Genomic DNA, 15,511 nt, shown 5'->3' with positions numbered 1-15,511 from the left:
CCAAACTATTAAAAGGACACACTATGTATGCTATAGATCGGACCATATCGGACCCTTTTATTTGAATTGCACAATCACTGACAATAGGACAGGAGGAAGTAATTTGAAATGTTCATTTTCACAGCATCAAAGAGTAGCAAAACACAACAATTCCATAACAAAAGAGGAAAATGTGATCGAACAAAGCTTGTAACACATACAAGGTTGTGAGTTTTTCCAGTCATCTGAACATCCCAACATACAAGGATAGCACAACACTACATAGTACATACTACTGCTACATTACAACAACATTACCATTAAACATTAGTCTTTTGATTCTAATTTCTAAAGTCACTTGTTTTGTTTCCTCTTCCGATCTCCATTGAAACAAAGGCTCACATCAGAAGAAAGCCCTACTCCCATAAAACACTCGCGAGCCGGTGTTCTTTGATGCCTGCAATTTCTGATCAGAACTCGAACTCTCGGAGCTCGTAGGACCACTCTCAATGTCCATCGGAAGCTTCATCTTCGCCAACGACTCAGTAAATTGCTGCATACTTTTCATGTACATGTCCACTATGTCTTGCTGCACAACCTTTTGCTCCGGTTCAAAGTTCACAGTGACAACAGGCTTGACAAATGTATCGACAGACGCGACATCCGAGACATTACTCTCTGCATCTCCGATATCTTCTCTTTTCTCTTTCAGATTTTGCTTTGGAGGCGAAACAGATTCATGATTCTGAGACTTTGAAGCACCAGGAGTGTCACATGACCCGTTAGTCGACACGCTGCTCGGGGGAGAATCATGCTTAGGAGGCTGGATTGACTCGATAATGCCAGTTGAGAAGCTTTCGCTGCCAATGTCTGAACTTTGTTGATTTTCAGTATCGGAAGTCGCCAAGCTCTCAGAGCTCTGGGAGTCCAAATTGGTACATTGGATTTCAAAGTACTCTGAAACCATCCGATGATTCTCGTTCACAATGTTTGGATCCGGGAACTCAATCTTGTCGAATTCGCTTGGATCCGACTCAGTCACTTCTGAATCATCGACAATTGTGTTTTCAGCCACGGCAGCAGGCGGTGAAGGAAGCACTATCACGTCTGGTGAAGCGCCACTATACGAGAGCGACAACTGAACAAACCCTGCCGGGGAATGGAAGAGATCGGTTGAGGAAAGTTCAAACTCTTTTTGCAAATTCCCATTCTTGATAAGGATTTCGGACAGTGGTACCAAAGCAAACCCTAACAACTGGTCCTCGAGATAATTCCTCACCCGGCTCAACATCCATATCTCACATTTGAGTGAGGAACCTATTGTCCGGACATTGAGCCGAAGTTTTTCATTGAAAACCGGATTCTTCCCACCGCCATTGATGATCTGAGTCGAGACAGCGTTTTCAGGATCACTAGTGAGGCAAATCTTAGCATAAACATCTTGTTTATGGTATATGCAGATGTTATGGATGTCCCTAGCCTGATGTATATAGACATCAAGAACGCCAATGGGACTTTTTAAGTTAAGCCCCTCGGTGTTCTTGCTTTGAACTTCAAATGACAAATTCCGAGCAAAAAGGTCAGATTTCTGCTTCTCAGGGTCGCCAAAAACAGGGGAGCCCTTGAACGGTGAGACGACGGATTGAGGGGAATCCATGGCACCAACAAGAAATTAAACCTGAAAAAATTGAAGAAAAAATGGATTGAAGAACCAAGCTACTTCACATCAAAACCCTAGTACTTGAAAAGCCAATAACAAGAACAATAATCATCAAATCAAGATCATAGTAAGGCCCAAGACTGAAATTCAAAGCCAAATTGGAAATTAAGAGAAAAGCTCAAATCAAAACCCTAGATAGTACTTTGAAGCTCCTGCTCTCCTAATAGTACAAAAATTCCACAAATTTGATTATAAATTTTAGAATGCTATGATTCTTGGAACTCAAAACTCAACACCAAGAACAAGCCCACAAATCCAAATCCTAGAATTAGCTGGAATAAAGAAAAGATTTCCAAAACCCAGAACCCAGAAGTGTCGGTTTAGGATTATCAAAACTTAAAACACAGCATAAGAATCAAACAACTACATGAATCCAGAGACCTAGCTTGAGCTGAAGTACACATAAAATTGCAAAATTGCCAATAGAACCCTAAACCCAGAAAAAGCAAAAACCAATAAACCAAAAGCAAGCCTGAGCTACACAAAATTCTCAGGTAGACCTAAAAATAGGCAAAAATCCATGAACAGTTACATCAACAAAACAACAGATTCCAATAAAGCTCTCAACTTTTTCTCAAGAAAAAACACCATCACCACCGAAAACAGAGGAAAGCAAAGCAAAACAGTAACTCAGATCTCACGGTTTCCAACAAGATTTAACTTGAATCCACCAAAAAAGCACACCAGTATGAACAGAGAATTTAAAGCACAAAAAGGAAAAAAGTGATCATTAAAAACAGTGTGAACTGGGTCAGGTTATTTCTTGCCTTTATGGGTCTCCAAAGTCAAAAACTGAATTCGTAGAGCTCTAAATTCAAGATCTGTCGACAACCCAGTTCTTGAATCGAGGCGTTTTCGAAGAACTACAAGTGAACTGAGAGTATAAAGCCGAATACAAAGAATAAAAACTAGTGAAACTTCATTATTATTGGGTATTTGTTTTTGAAGCTTGTCGGAACCTCTGTACCTGTGTAATGCGTGTGTGTGAGTGTATATATAATTGGATAATAATACTTGTTTATCGTCTTGATTGAGTTTTTGGTTTTTTTGGGGTTAAAATGGAATTTTAAATTAGTATATACAGAGGATGGGTCTTGGAAAGACATGTAAACACCGACCCATGCGATGACGTAGACCAGACCAATCAGAGTTGGATTGAGTGCGGTTCAAATGAGTTTCCATGGTTGGTTTCGACATCAGGCAATTTATTCCTAGATTTGCGGGTGTTCGTCAAGCAGTACATGATGTTTGATTGTTTGAATTAGGATAGTTTTAGGGTAAAATTGAGATGATAGTGATATTAGGAGGATTTTGAAAAGATGATTAAAAATTAATTTTTGATTTTTAATTAGAGATTTTTATTAATAAATTTTAGGAAAATATTTGGTAGTCATAAATTCTGTGGTTCAAATAGTTTGAAAATGTCAAAACGACGTTGTTTTGGCATTTTCAGAGTTGTTTTGTACCAAAAATGACGTCATTTTGGCATTTGAGCCACAGAATTTGTGGCCACCAATCATTATCCTAAATTTTATTTAGAAATGTTTTAATTCAGCCTCCGTTTGGAAAGTGGGTTGACTTTTTGATTTTTTGACTTTTTAACTATTTTAGCCTGGGGCTAAAAAGTCTGATTTGGGAAGGACTTTTTGGCTTTTTTAACTTTTTTGTGAGAGAGAAGTATAATAATTATGGGTTGGATTTGATATTTTATTTTTTGTGGCTATTTTAGCCCCTAACCCACCAAAACCAACTTCCCAAACTATGCCTCAAAAAGTTTATGAAAGAATTTTTTAACTCACTCAATTTGATGTATTTATATTTTTATTTCATAAAATCATTTCTTTTAAGTTATATTATTTTCTTAGACTCTTATACTCTTATATTTAAGGAAAATGCATTTTACCCCCAGCTGGAGGTGACACCTAGTGAGGTGTCAGTTGGGGATTGGTCCGAAAAAAACAATTTTTCTTTTTTTTTTTTTTTTTTGATTTTCGACCAGTGGGGCGCGCCACGTCACTGGGGGCGCGACCCCCACTGGGTGTATGAAGCAGAACCGTATATTTAATATTGATATTTAATGTTAATATTTAGGGTTGGTTTGAGGTGTCTTAAAAAAGTGCACTTTTTGTCTTTTTACGAAAAGATGTGCAGAAAAGTAGAGAGGTGATGTGATAAAAAAAGATAAAAAGATAAAAAGATGGATTATATAGGTTATGCCAAACCAACCCTTAATATTGGGGGAGGAGATAGAAGGGAAAGGACCAATACATAAGAAATTTCATACACAAATAAAATAACATTAATGTTATTATTTTATATTATTATATAATGTGTATTGAGAGGGAGATTTATGGTTTGGTTTGGGTCGTGGTAATGGCCGGGCAAATTTGGACCGAACAAGTTTGGGCCGCGGTAAAACGGGCCTATCCTGAAAGGTTTTGCTCGGTTAAGGTAAGGCGTGGTCGGCCGAGCTGTTTGGCTTCATGGTATAGAAGCCGGTCGAGTGAGATGACCGGCGCCAGGCAAGGTGTGGAGGTTCCACGGTGCATGATTTAGCTCGGCAGGAAGGCCGGTGGCAAACTAGTATGAGCTGTCCCAAGCTCGGCTATGCCGGGATGTAGCCGAGCTCGGTCCTCAATGAGCTTGGTTATTGGAACGCTTGGGCTTGAAGTGCAGCATGGCCGTTGGCAGCCGAGATACTACAATCCGGCTGCCGAGCTCCCAGTAGAGTGGGCTGGCAGTTGGGATTAGGTGATGTTCAGCAAGATCTGTGCTGATAGATGGGATAGCAGTACCACGTGTCGAGAGACTAATGAGAGTAGATTTGGAGCGCAGAAGGTATATAAGTGAGTCTGCGCCCCCCATACTGAGGATGACACATTTTTTGTGAGATAAACACTAAACACAACTCAGTTCTCTCTCTCTCTCTATCCCTGGTGTGTGTGTCTAACTTGATCGTCGGAGGGGTTTTCCGGCCACACACCACCAGGTAGCTCACCCTCGTTGTGTTCGCAGGTCGATCGGACAGGCAGGAACTTGGAAGAAAGGAGTGTAGGCTTGCTTGAATATTTGTTCTCCGCACAATTAGCGCCGTCCATGGTGAACAACGAAGAGATTCCGCTGTCCGCCGTCGACGGAGTTACCCCGGAGTCGGGCAGAAGGAGAGAAGGACATCCCTCCATCATTCCTCCGATGGCGGACCTGGAGACTTCTCTAGGAAGACACTCAGGAGACGCGCGCGATAAGCGCGGAAGAAGTTATGGTCATTCACAGAGTCCAGACGGTTATCGGCGGGGGAGAGAATCGCACGCCAGATCTCTGGAACACAAGCTAAAGGACTAGGATGCCGTCATCCGGCGAATGGCGGCGGAAATGGAGGAGCTGAAGCGGCATGTCAAAGGGAAGGGTGTAGCTGGAGGGGGAGACCACAGTGACTGCACCTAACCCCGCCGTTCAGGCAATTAAAGTCAGCAGCACACTCCTTCCATTTCTATCACCAGAAGTTACAAGGTTGGAGATTCCGACGTGCATGTAGAGAAATCCAGCACGCAAGATAGCACTTACCAGCCCTCACGTCCGGTGACGACGTCGAGGTACTCTTATTCCGCTCAATCATAGGATTTGCGGGTAGTTTTGAAGGAACGGGCTCGCTGGTGGGAGGCTCAGAGGGTGCCGGCGTTCCAGCGGCTATCCTATGGGGTTCACGCCAGCGAGGAGGTCGGAATGCCTCCATCCTGCCCAGCCGCACCTCTCCCTGTAGACACGGACTTGGCGAGGCTCAGTGCCACTCCATTCTCCGTGGATATAAAGACAACACCGCTTCCGACGAGCTTTCACCAGCCAAAGTTCACGCTCTACGACGGAAAAATCGACCCGTATATGCATATAAGTCATTTCTGATAGGTCATGGCCGGACATAGGCGGAATGACGCTCTTATGTGCTTGATCTTCCCGTCGAGTTTGGGCGAGTTGGGTTTGAAATGGTTCGAGAGGCTGCCGGAGGGGAGCATTGAAAAGTGGCAGCAGTTGGCCGAGGCCTTTGTGACGCACTTCAAAACCAACACGAAAACACCAAAGGAAGTTGATCATTTACAGAGTGTCAAGATGGAACCGAGCGACACATTGAAGGCATACAACTCTAGATATTGGGAGACCTTCAACGAAATCGTGGATTGCAAGGTCAACCTTGCAATCACACAATACAAGCGTGGTCTCCCGGTCGGACATAGACTGCGGGACTCTCTTATCATGCACCAGCCGACATCCATGGGCCAGCTAATACAGCGCATCAATGAGCACATTCGAGTGGAGGAGGATGCGTTAGCATCTACCGCGAAGGCAATTCTGGTAGCAACGGACAAGAGGTCGGTTGGCAAAGTGCACGCGGACGGACAAGAGTCCAACCGTTCAAATGACCGCACTAAGGAATCGAACCGTGGCTCAAATCGCAAAAACCGGGATAGGGGACGTCGGAATGACTAGGATGACTACCCCCGGGATGACGTAGCCGATGCAAACAGAAGATTGAAGGCCAGGACAGGTATCACCACGGTCTTTAAGATTCCAATCTATCGCATACTTAGTGAAATCCGTGACGAGGAGTATATTCGATTTCCTGCTAAGTTGGGCGACGAACAGAAGGGCTTCAATCCGCGGTACCGTTGCACGTTTCACCGGGAGCACGGCCACCGGACGGAGGACTATTTGCCTTTGAGGTAACACTTGGAAGAGCTAGTCGCAGCCGGACACATGGACCTTTACATTGATGGAGGCGTGAAGACAAATCAAGCTCCGATTGACCCGCGGGGACCGAATGACCGAGATGCGCCTCCTCAAGGGATTGTTAATGTCATCTACGGGATAGTGGAACCGGCGCGTGTATGCGAGCTCCGCGGTATGATCAAGAAGGCAGAACACATAAGGGAAGTTTTGTCGGTTCAGCCTGCGATCAAGAAGGGGAAGATCGAAGTGAAAGACGTGATCAGTTTCTCCTCAAGGGACCTAGAGTGCATTCAGACGCCGCACAACGATGCCCTAGTGATTACACTCCGCGTCAAAGGATTTGATGTCAAACGGATCTTGATTGATCAGGGAAGCTCGGTCGAGATCATGTATTACGACCCATTCAAACAGCTCAAGCTCCGAGATACGGATTTGGCTCCGGCAACCTCGCCACTGGTTGGTTTCAACTCACAACCGAAGTGGCCTTTGGGAAAGATTATCCTGCCGGTCAAAGCAGGGTCCGTGGTAAAGCAGGTGGAGTTCTAGGTGTTGCAGGTGCCATCTACTTATAACCTGATCCTTGGAAGAGGATGGCTTCACGTTATGCAAGCCGTGGCATCAACCTACCACCAGGTAATGAGATTCCTCTCGGCTATGAGGGCAATTAAGGAGATATGGGGCGATCAAGTCATGTCGAAGCAATGCTTCGTGGCAGTGAACGGGAGCCGGGCTGCCAAGGGCTTCGTCCAAATGATTGAGGGACCAGAAGACCGGGGAGTCCTTGATGATGTGGGTACTAAGGTCGAGGACAAAGCCGTTGAGGAATTGGTGGAAGTGCGAATTGATACAGAGAACCCAGAGAAGTTTTTCTTGCTCGGCTCAAGCCTTACCGCCGGAGAAAGAGCCGAGACGGTTGAGTTTTTAATGGCTAATATCGAAGTCTTCCCATGGTCACCTTACGATATGCCCGGTCTGGATTCGAGTTTTATTTGCCATCGTCTCAACATCTTTCCCGAAGCCAAGCCGGTCATTCAGTGAACAAGGAGATCGGCGCTGCATCACGCTGAGGTAGTTGCTGAGGAAGTGAAGAACTTGCTGAAGGCATGCGCAATTCAGGAATTGCACTACCCTCGGTGGATTTCAAACATGGTCGTGGTGCCCAAGAAAAATGGGAAGTGACGAGTCTGTGTGGATTACAAGACCATCAACCGAGCTTGCCCTAAAGACAGCTTCCCTCTGCCCAGAATTGACCAGCTTGTGGATTTAACGGCTGGACATAACAGGCTCAGTTTCTTGGATGCCTATCGCGGATACCATCAGATTGCCATGCATGGCCCGGACCGAGAGATCACCTTATTCACTACACCACGGGAACTCTTCTACTATCGAGTTATGCCTTTTGATTTGAAGAACGCCGGGGTGACTTTCCAAAGAATGGTGACTAAGATGTTTGCTCCTTTGCTGGGCCAGACAATGCAGCCTTACATTGATAATATGGTGGTTAAAAGTCTGCATCAAGCAGACCACTTGTCCGACTTAGCCGAGATGTTCGTCATTCTCAAAAAACATAAGTTACACCTGAATGCGTCTAAGTGTGCCTTTGGCGTGGGATCCAGAAAATTCTTAGGCTTCCTAGTCACGAACCGAGGCATCGAAGCAGACCCCACACAGATCAGAGCCGTACAAGAATTGAAGCGGTCTAGCTCGGCTAAGGACGTGCAGCATCTGGCCGGAATAGCCGCCGCGCTTAATCGATTTATAAGCCGGTCATCAGATCGCTGCCGTCCTTTCTTTCAAGCATTGAAGTCAAAGTTCTTGTGGGATGAAGAGTGTGACCGGGCTTTGGCCCAACTCAAGGAGTATCTATCTTCGGCGCCACTGTTGGTAACACCGAAGCCCGGCGAAGAACTTTACCTTTATTTGGCCGTTTCACAGCATACGGTCAGTGTAGTGCTTGCCCGATCGGAGGGAATCAAGCACCTCCCTATCTTCTACGTCAGCAAAACCTTGTTACCAGCAGAGTCGAGATACTTGCCGTTGGAAAAACTCGCGTTGGCATTAATGATGGCCTCAATGAAGTTGACGCACTATTTCCATGTGCATAAAATAACCGTTCTGACCGAGTTCCCCCTCAAAGCTTTATTCGAGCAGGCGGACTTTTCCGGTCGAATTCTGAAGTGGGCAGTCGAGTTGGGACAGTTTGACGTCAAGTTCCAGTCGCGCACTGCCATAAAAGCCCAGACTTTGGCCGACTTCGTTGCTGAATTCTCACCCAGAACTCATCCGATATGCCCGGTCGATATTGCCACGGCAGATGAAGAGGTGAATGCAAGCTTGATAGAAATACCACAGCCTAGCGGTGTTGGCGATGTGAAACTTGCTCGCCCCGCCGAGGCACCTTCAGTTGACACGATACTACAGCCCGGCGATGCGATGACGGAGTTGGGTATCATCGACCAACCTGCTCTGTTCGGTACCGCATCACCGCGGGGGGAAGAAATGGAACCGCTCAACACAGAGCCTGCGGCCGGCATAATACCGCAACCTGGCGATTCGCCTACGGACTCAGGCATTATGGATCAACTTGCTGAGTCCGGCGCCGAATCACTAAGGGGGAAAGAAATAGAACCGCTCAGCACAGAGCCTGCGACTGGCATAATACCGCAACCTGGCGATTCGCCTATGGACTTAGGCATTATGGATCAACTTGCAGAATCCGGTGCCGAATCACTAAGGGGGGCTGAAGTGGAACCGCTCAGCACGGAACTGGAAGCTGAACAGCCAAGCAACCGTGATCCCATCAACCTTCAAGCCTCTCAGGATCCCTCAGAGTGTTGGAAACTCTTTGTTGGCGAAATGTGGAAACTTTTTGTTAATGGAGCCTCGAACCATCACGGTGCCGGGTTGGGGTAGTTCTGGTTTCGCTAGACGGACTGACTATTGAACATTCTATCACCCTTGGCTTCCCAGCATCCAACAATGAGGCTGAGTACAAGGCGCTCTTGGCCGGGCTCAAGAGTGCGCTTCAGATGCAAACATCCGAGCTGATGGTTTACAGTGATTCCCAGCTTGTGGTTAACCAAGTTTCTGGGATTTACGAAGCAAAGGATAACCGAATGATGAAGTACCAAGCTCTGGTCAGGGACCATATCAAGTGATTTCAGAAGATCAGGGTCCAATAGATCAGCTGAGAAGAAAACGGCCGAGCAGATGAGTTGGCCGGCCTTGCTTCTATGGTCGACAGTGCATCCCCCAACCCTCTTTTGATTGAATTCCTTCGGAGGCCCAGCATTGAGGAAATCGGGCAAACAGAAGTACTCTGCGCCGAGCTAGGTCCTTCTTGGATGGACCCTATCATCATTTTTCTCAAAAGCCGGACCCTTCCAGCCGACAAGAAGGAAGCACATAAAGTGCGGGTGAAGTAAGAACGGTTTTGGCTCTCTCCATCTGGCGCTTTATACAAGAAGTCTTTCACCAGTCCCTACCTGAAGTGTGTGCACCCGAGCAGCGTGGAAGCCTTCCTGTACGAAATTCACAAAGGCATTTGTGGTAGTCACATAGGGGGTAGATCTCTGGCCTACCGAGCTATTTCGCAGGGCTACTGGTGACTGTGCATGCAAGCCGATGTGTAGAAGTATGTTCGCAAGTGTGAGAAGTGCCAGAAGTTTGCCCACCAGATCCACCAGCCAACCAGGGAACTCCTTCCTCTCACCAGCCCATGGCCCTTTGCGATGTGGGGGCTAGATATAGTGGGGCAACTCCCAACCGCACCAGGCAATCGGAAGTTCTTCATCGCGGCCACAGACTACTTCACCAAATGGATTGAAGCAGAGCCTTTGGCAACAATCAAGGAGAAAGACGTCAAGCGGTTTGTCTGGCAGAATGTGGTAACGCGGTTTGGCGTCCCCAAAATTCTGATCCCTGACAACGACACTCAATTTGACGGACACCTCTTCAGAGGATTTTGTAAAGACTTGAAGATAGAATTTTATAACTCCACCCCGGCTTACCCACAGTCTAATGGTCAAGCCGAGGCATCAAACAAGACCATCCTTGATGGGTTAAAGAAAAGGCTGGAGAAGGTAAAGGGAAAGTGGGCTGAGGAACTCCCCAGCGTCCTTTGGGCATACCGAACAACCCCGCGGCGATCTACCGGGGAAACTCCTTTTGCTTTGGCATATGGCATGGAGGCGGTCATACCATTGGAAGTTGGAATGTCCACCATCAAAAGCGAAAGTTTTGAGCCCGAGCTGAACGCTGAAGCCATTGCCCCCGCGAGAAAAGGCGTGGACGAACGCACGAGAAAAGGCGCTCATCCATGTGGCCACCTACCAATAAGAGCTCTCAAGAAAATACAACAAAACGGTGCACCCCAGACTGTTCAAAGTAGGTGATTGGGTCTTGAGAAAAGTCATGGGCAATACCTTGGTGCCAGGTGAAGGCAAACTAGGGGCAAATTGGGAAGGACCCTACAAGATAACCGGTCTGGCGGGCAAGGGGCCATACCACTTGAAGGACTTAGATGGTAGAGGAATACCCCGGCTATGAAATGCGGCCAACCTTAAACTGTATTATTTCTAGCTTTCGTTTTCTTCTTGCACAAAGGAATTTTTTGCGCAACACTTCAGAATGTAATATTCTTTTTGTCAATATATAGAAGTGTCATTTTTACCTTAGCTTTATTACTATTGTTTTTTAATTGAGATTCCAACCGAGATGATTTATTCCGGTTGAACGAGTTGATGATTTGCTCAATTTTGAAGATTCTCAACCGAGATGATTTATTCCGGTTGAACGAGTTGATGATTTGCTCGACTTTGAAGATTCTCAAATGAGATGATTTGCTCCGGTTGAACGAGTTAATGATTTGCTCAACTTTGAAGATTCTCAACCAAGATGATTTACTCCGGTTGAACAAGTTGATGATTTGCTCAACGTTGAAGATTCTCAACCGAGATGATTTACTCTGGTTGAACGAGCTGATGATTTACTCAACTCTGAGATTCTCAACCGAGATGATTTACTCCGGTTGGCAATGCTGATTATTTATTCAAACCGAGATGTTTTGTTCCAGTTGAAACAGTTAATGATTTATTCAATTATATGCTTGCAACCGAGATGTCTTTTCCAGTTAATTAAATTATGCAAGATGGTTAGTGTTGCCGAAGTGTTTTGTCCGATTGAAGCTGCTCAGCTTTAAGACAGTGCAAACACTTAATGAAATTAGAGCTTTTTCATTGATGTGAAAATAAGTACAAAAGGTGGGGAACTTAGCCCGGTTACATGTTCAGACAAAAAGTAAGGAAAGAAACCTAATCTAAGGGGGAAAGGTTAGTGAACTTATCCTCGGCTGCCTCCAAGTTGACCGTTGAAGGTTGGCCTTGGACACTGGTCTCAGTTCGGCCCGGCTGCTCCTCCGTTTGGCGGTCCTGCTCCTCAGCATTTGCCTCAGTTTCTTCTTCGATTCCTTCCTCGTCCTCAGCCTGCAACGCGCTGAAGACGTCATTAGCATACGACACGAGATAGGTCGGTAGGAAGACAACTGGCGGAGAGACAAACACATCGGTCCCTGGGCCTTGGTCGAGCTGATCGTAGGCAGACTTTCAACCCGCTTTGAAGTATATATCTTGGATGGTGAAGACTTATTTTTTGTAGCTGTCCTCAGTCTCCTTGAAGCCGGCATTATTTGCGTCCTCCAGCTCCTTCTCCCTTGACTTTTTGAGTGCATCCAGCTCGGCATGGAGCGCATCCCTCTCTTTCTCGACGTCACCAAGTTGGCCGAGCAACCGAGAGTTGTTCGCGTTGGCTATCTCCAGTGAAGATTTTGCTCGGCCTAGCTCGGTCTGAAGGCTTTGAACTTGGCTGGCTGTGTCATTCACCTTCTTCCGCAATCGATGAATGTGCTCCATGACCAAGTGTTGCTTCTGGATGGCCTGCAAGAAGAATGATTGATCAAAGAGGAAACCATGCAAACACTTGTGAAAATTTGAATAGAAGTTTGACTCTTACCTTGGTCATGGACTTCACGGCCGACTTCACCAACCGGGTGTCTGGAACATGGTCGCTGCCGGCCACGTCGCTCGGTAGGAGAAGGGCCTTGGAGAGGTCAAAGGTGAGAAGATATTCTTTGTCGCCCTTCATTGAAGCCGTTGCCGGGATTTCCTTACCCCGGTGTTTGAGCTGCGGTCGCCATACCGGTGTTGGGTCGACGGTGACGGTGGGTTGCTCGGTTGTCAGCTCTTCAATTAGCTCGGCAGAAAGGTCTGCGCGAGGCAGTTTCCCAGCCCAGCGGTTATCTTGGCTGGCTTGCCCGGCAGCAGGTGACGCTAGCGCGACCACGGCCTCGCTGGATTGACCGGCAGCTAGAGAGCGAGTGATGACGCTCGGCATCTCGGTAGAAGTTGCTGTGAGGAGGTTCTTGATACGGCTATATTTTTCCATCTCTTCTTCTTCCGTTAACCAGATTAAGGACACGTCCGGTAATATTGGGTCGGGAGGAGGTGACGGAGCACGGAGGAAGTCAGTGACCTTACTCCGGCGCGGAGCTAAGTATCTATATGTTGGGACGTAATCGAGTAGCTCGTTACAATCCCGGTGGCGGTAGCGGAGCACGGTCCGGATGGCTTCTTCGTTAGGGTAGTGGTAGTTGGCTTGTAGGGCTTGGATCGCTGCAAAGGAAAGAAGAAAAATGTTAAAATACAGAATATGGAACAAAGGCAATTAACCGAGCCAGTTAGCACGGCTTACATGTCTCGCCGAAATTTTTGCTAATGAACCAGCCCGGTACGTTGGCCGTTTCATAATTACCGGACACCCAGAAGAAGTCGTCGTCGTGTAAGTCTTTGTCTGGGGTGCCCGTCACTATTTTTTCTTTGCCCGGCCTAATCTTTAAGTAATATGCGAGGCCATCGCCGGTGTGCCCAAGGGTGTACTGTCTCAGTATCTCGGCTAAACCTAAGTTGGTCCCTAGCCGGTTATTTAGCTCATGGATGCCGTTGATTATTCGGTAGGTGTTGGTTGAAACTTGTGTGGGTGCTAGCCCGGTACGGCGCAGGAATTCGGTCAGCAGAGTGTTGATCGGGAAGCGGAGGCCTCCTTCAATGATGGAAAGCACGGTGAAGGGGCACTGGTCTAATCTGCCCCAAGGGGTTGTCTCAATTTCGGCGAGCCCTAGGTAAACGTCTGTTGGGATACCGTAGTTTTCCTAGAACACGGCCAAGGCAGCCCGAGTGTCAACAAGGAAGCGGAAGCGCCCCATGTGTAGCCGGCTGGATTAGCTCGGCTGAGGTGGTTTGGCAGACTGGTGTCTTGATGGCTGCTCGGTCTTTGAGAGCCTCAATAATGGTCTGTGGTCCCTTTGGACTCTGCAGGAAAAGGATGGCAAGTGTAAGAGGGAGTGCGATCGCGCAAAACGAGCTTGACTTTAGCTCGGTCATGAAGAGTACCAAACCACCTTGGTCATTAAGGCTAACCAAGGAGCCCGATCGCTCAAGCAGACCAGATTTTATCTCGGTTGAACGGCCAAGTCATTTGGTTATCCCGGTTTCTACTAAGGTTGGGACAAACTGCTTATTTGCTCGGTCTGAATGATTTTTTGGATCAAAGGAAGACCTGGAGCCCGGCCCTGCCCCAGATCTTCAGTGTTCATCAGAGAAAATGAAGAACATCAAGGAGAGTGAAGGCTTAGGGACGGTTTTGGGTGCCTATGTCCTAAAACCTACGGATTTAGTGCCCTATTATGCGAAATACCAAGTGAAATAACAACAAAAGGGGTTGACGAACTTACCAGTTAAAAGCAGTGGCTACTTCCTCGAACACGAACTCAGTAATGGCAAGAAAGGAAGGACAAAAGCTCTGGATCAGCAAGAATGAAGAAAAATCAGTAAAGTCGAAATGAAGAAGGAAATGGCGTATATAGGGGAGGAAGACCGCCAAAAATTTGAATTGAAGGGACGTGACTGTTGGCGGCTCAAGGCCAATCAGCACATGACACGTGCCCCCATTGATGGCAGCGTCAGAGCTGAAGAGACAGGAAGGTCAGACGAGGTGTCGACCGAGCAAGTCAAGACACAGGAAGGTCAGACGAGGCGTCGACCGAGCAAGACAAGGAACCGAGTGCAGAAATTAGCCCGGTCGACTTCTTGCAAAACTGAGAACCGAGGAGTGTTTACCCCGGTCATAACAGGTAATCCCAGTCACACTTTGGCGGACGGAATTAAGGGGCAATTGAGAGGGAGATTTATGGTTTGGTTTGGGCCGTGGTAATGGCCGGGCAGATTTGGACCAAACAAGTTTGGGCCGCGGTGAAACGGGCCTATCCTGAAAGGTTTTGCTCGGTTAAGGTAAGGCGTGGTCGGCCGAGCTGTGTTGGTTTCATGGTATAGAAGCCGGTCGAGTGAGATGACCGGCGCCAGGCAAGGTATGGAGGTTCCACGGTGCATGATTTAGCTCGGCAGGAAGGCCGGTGGCAAACTAGTATGAGCTATCCCGAGCTCGGCTATGCAGGGATGCAGCCGAGCTCGGTCCTCAATGAGCTTGGTTATTGGAACGCTTGGGCTTGAAGTGCAGCATGGCCGTTGGCAGCCGAGATACTGCAATCCGGTTGCCGAGCTCCCAGTAAAGTGGGCTGGCAGTTGGGATTAGGTGATGTTCAACAAGATCTGTGCTGACAGATGGGATAGCAGCCCCACGTGTCGAGAGACTAATGGGAATAGATTTGGGGCGCAGAAGGTATATAAGCGAGTCTGCGCCCCCCATACTGAGGATGACACATTTTTGGTGAGATAAACACTAAACACAACTCAGTCCTCTCTCTCTCTCTATCCCTGGTGTGTATGTCTAACTTGATCGTTGGAGGAGTTTTCCGGCCACACACCGCCGGGTAGCTCACCGCCGTTGTGTTCGCAGGTCGATCGGACATGCAGGAACTTGAAAGAAATGAGTGCGGGCTTGCTTGAATATTTGCTCCCCGCACATGTATATATTTTTAATTGACAACACATTAAAAATAATGTAAATATTCTCTCTCATCTTATGTGAATATATTTTTAATTGACAACATATTAAAAATAGTATGAACATTCTTTCTCA

The 15,511-nt window shown here is 47.0% G+C and overlaps 1 protein-coding gene across 2 annotated transcripts; it reads right to left on the bottom strand.

Moving 5' to 3' along the window:
• Positions 1-134: 134 nt before the first annotated feature.
• Positions 135-2,953, bottom strand: LOC114302441 (uncharacterized). Of its 2 annotated transcripts, none has more exons than XM_028247464.2 (2): positions 2,467-2,953; positions 135-1,657 (listed from the first exon to the last, which is right to left on the bottom strand). In XM_028247464.2, exon 2 carries the CDS (start codon positions 1,634-1,636, stop codon positions 383-385), a length of 1,254 nt encoding a protein of 417 aa, XP_028103265.2. In that variant the 5' UTR covers positions 1,637-1,657; positions 2,467-2,953; the 3' UTR covers positions 135-382. The 2 variants fall into 2 exon arrangements, with proteins under 2 accessions (XP_028103265.2, XP_028103266.2); XM_028247465.2 differs by lacking the exon at positions 2,467-2,953 and adding an exon at positions 2,081-2,437.
• Between the last annotated feature and the right edge of the window lie 12,558 nt (positions 2,954-15,511).

Source organism: Camellia sinensis, chromosome 7 (genome assembly GCF_055761805.1).
Source record: "Camellia sinensis isolate YWXY chromosome 7, ASM5576180v1, whole genome shotgun sequence".
Taxonomy (NCBI): Eukaryota; Viridiplantae; Streptophyta; class Magnoliopsida; order Ericales; family Theaceae; genus Camellia; species Camellia sinensis.
Note: the sequence above shows the minus strand (reverse complement) of the source record. Positions and strands in the feature narration are given on the sequence as shown.

Coding starts and splice junctions, on each gene's coding strand:
- LOC114302441 (XM_028247464.2), bottom strand. CDS start 1,636: ATGGATTCCCCTCAATCCGTCGTCTCACCGTTCAAGGGCTCCCCTGTT.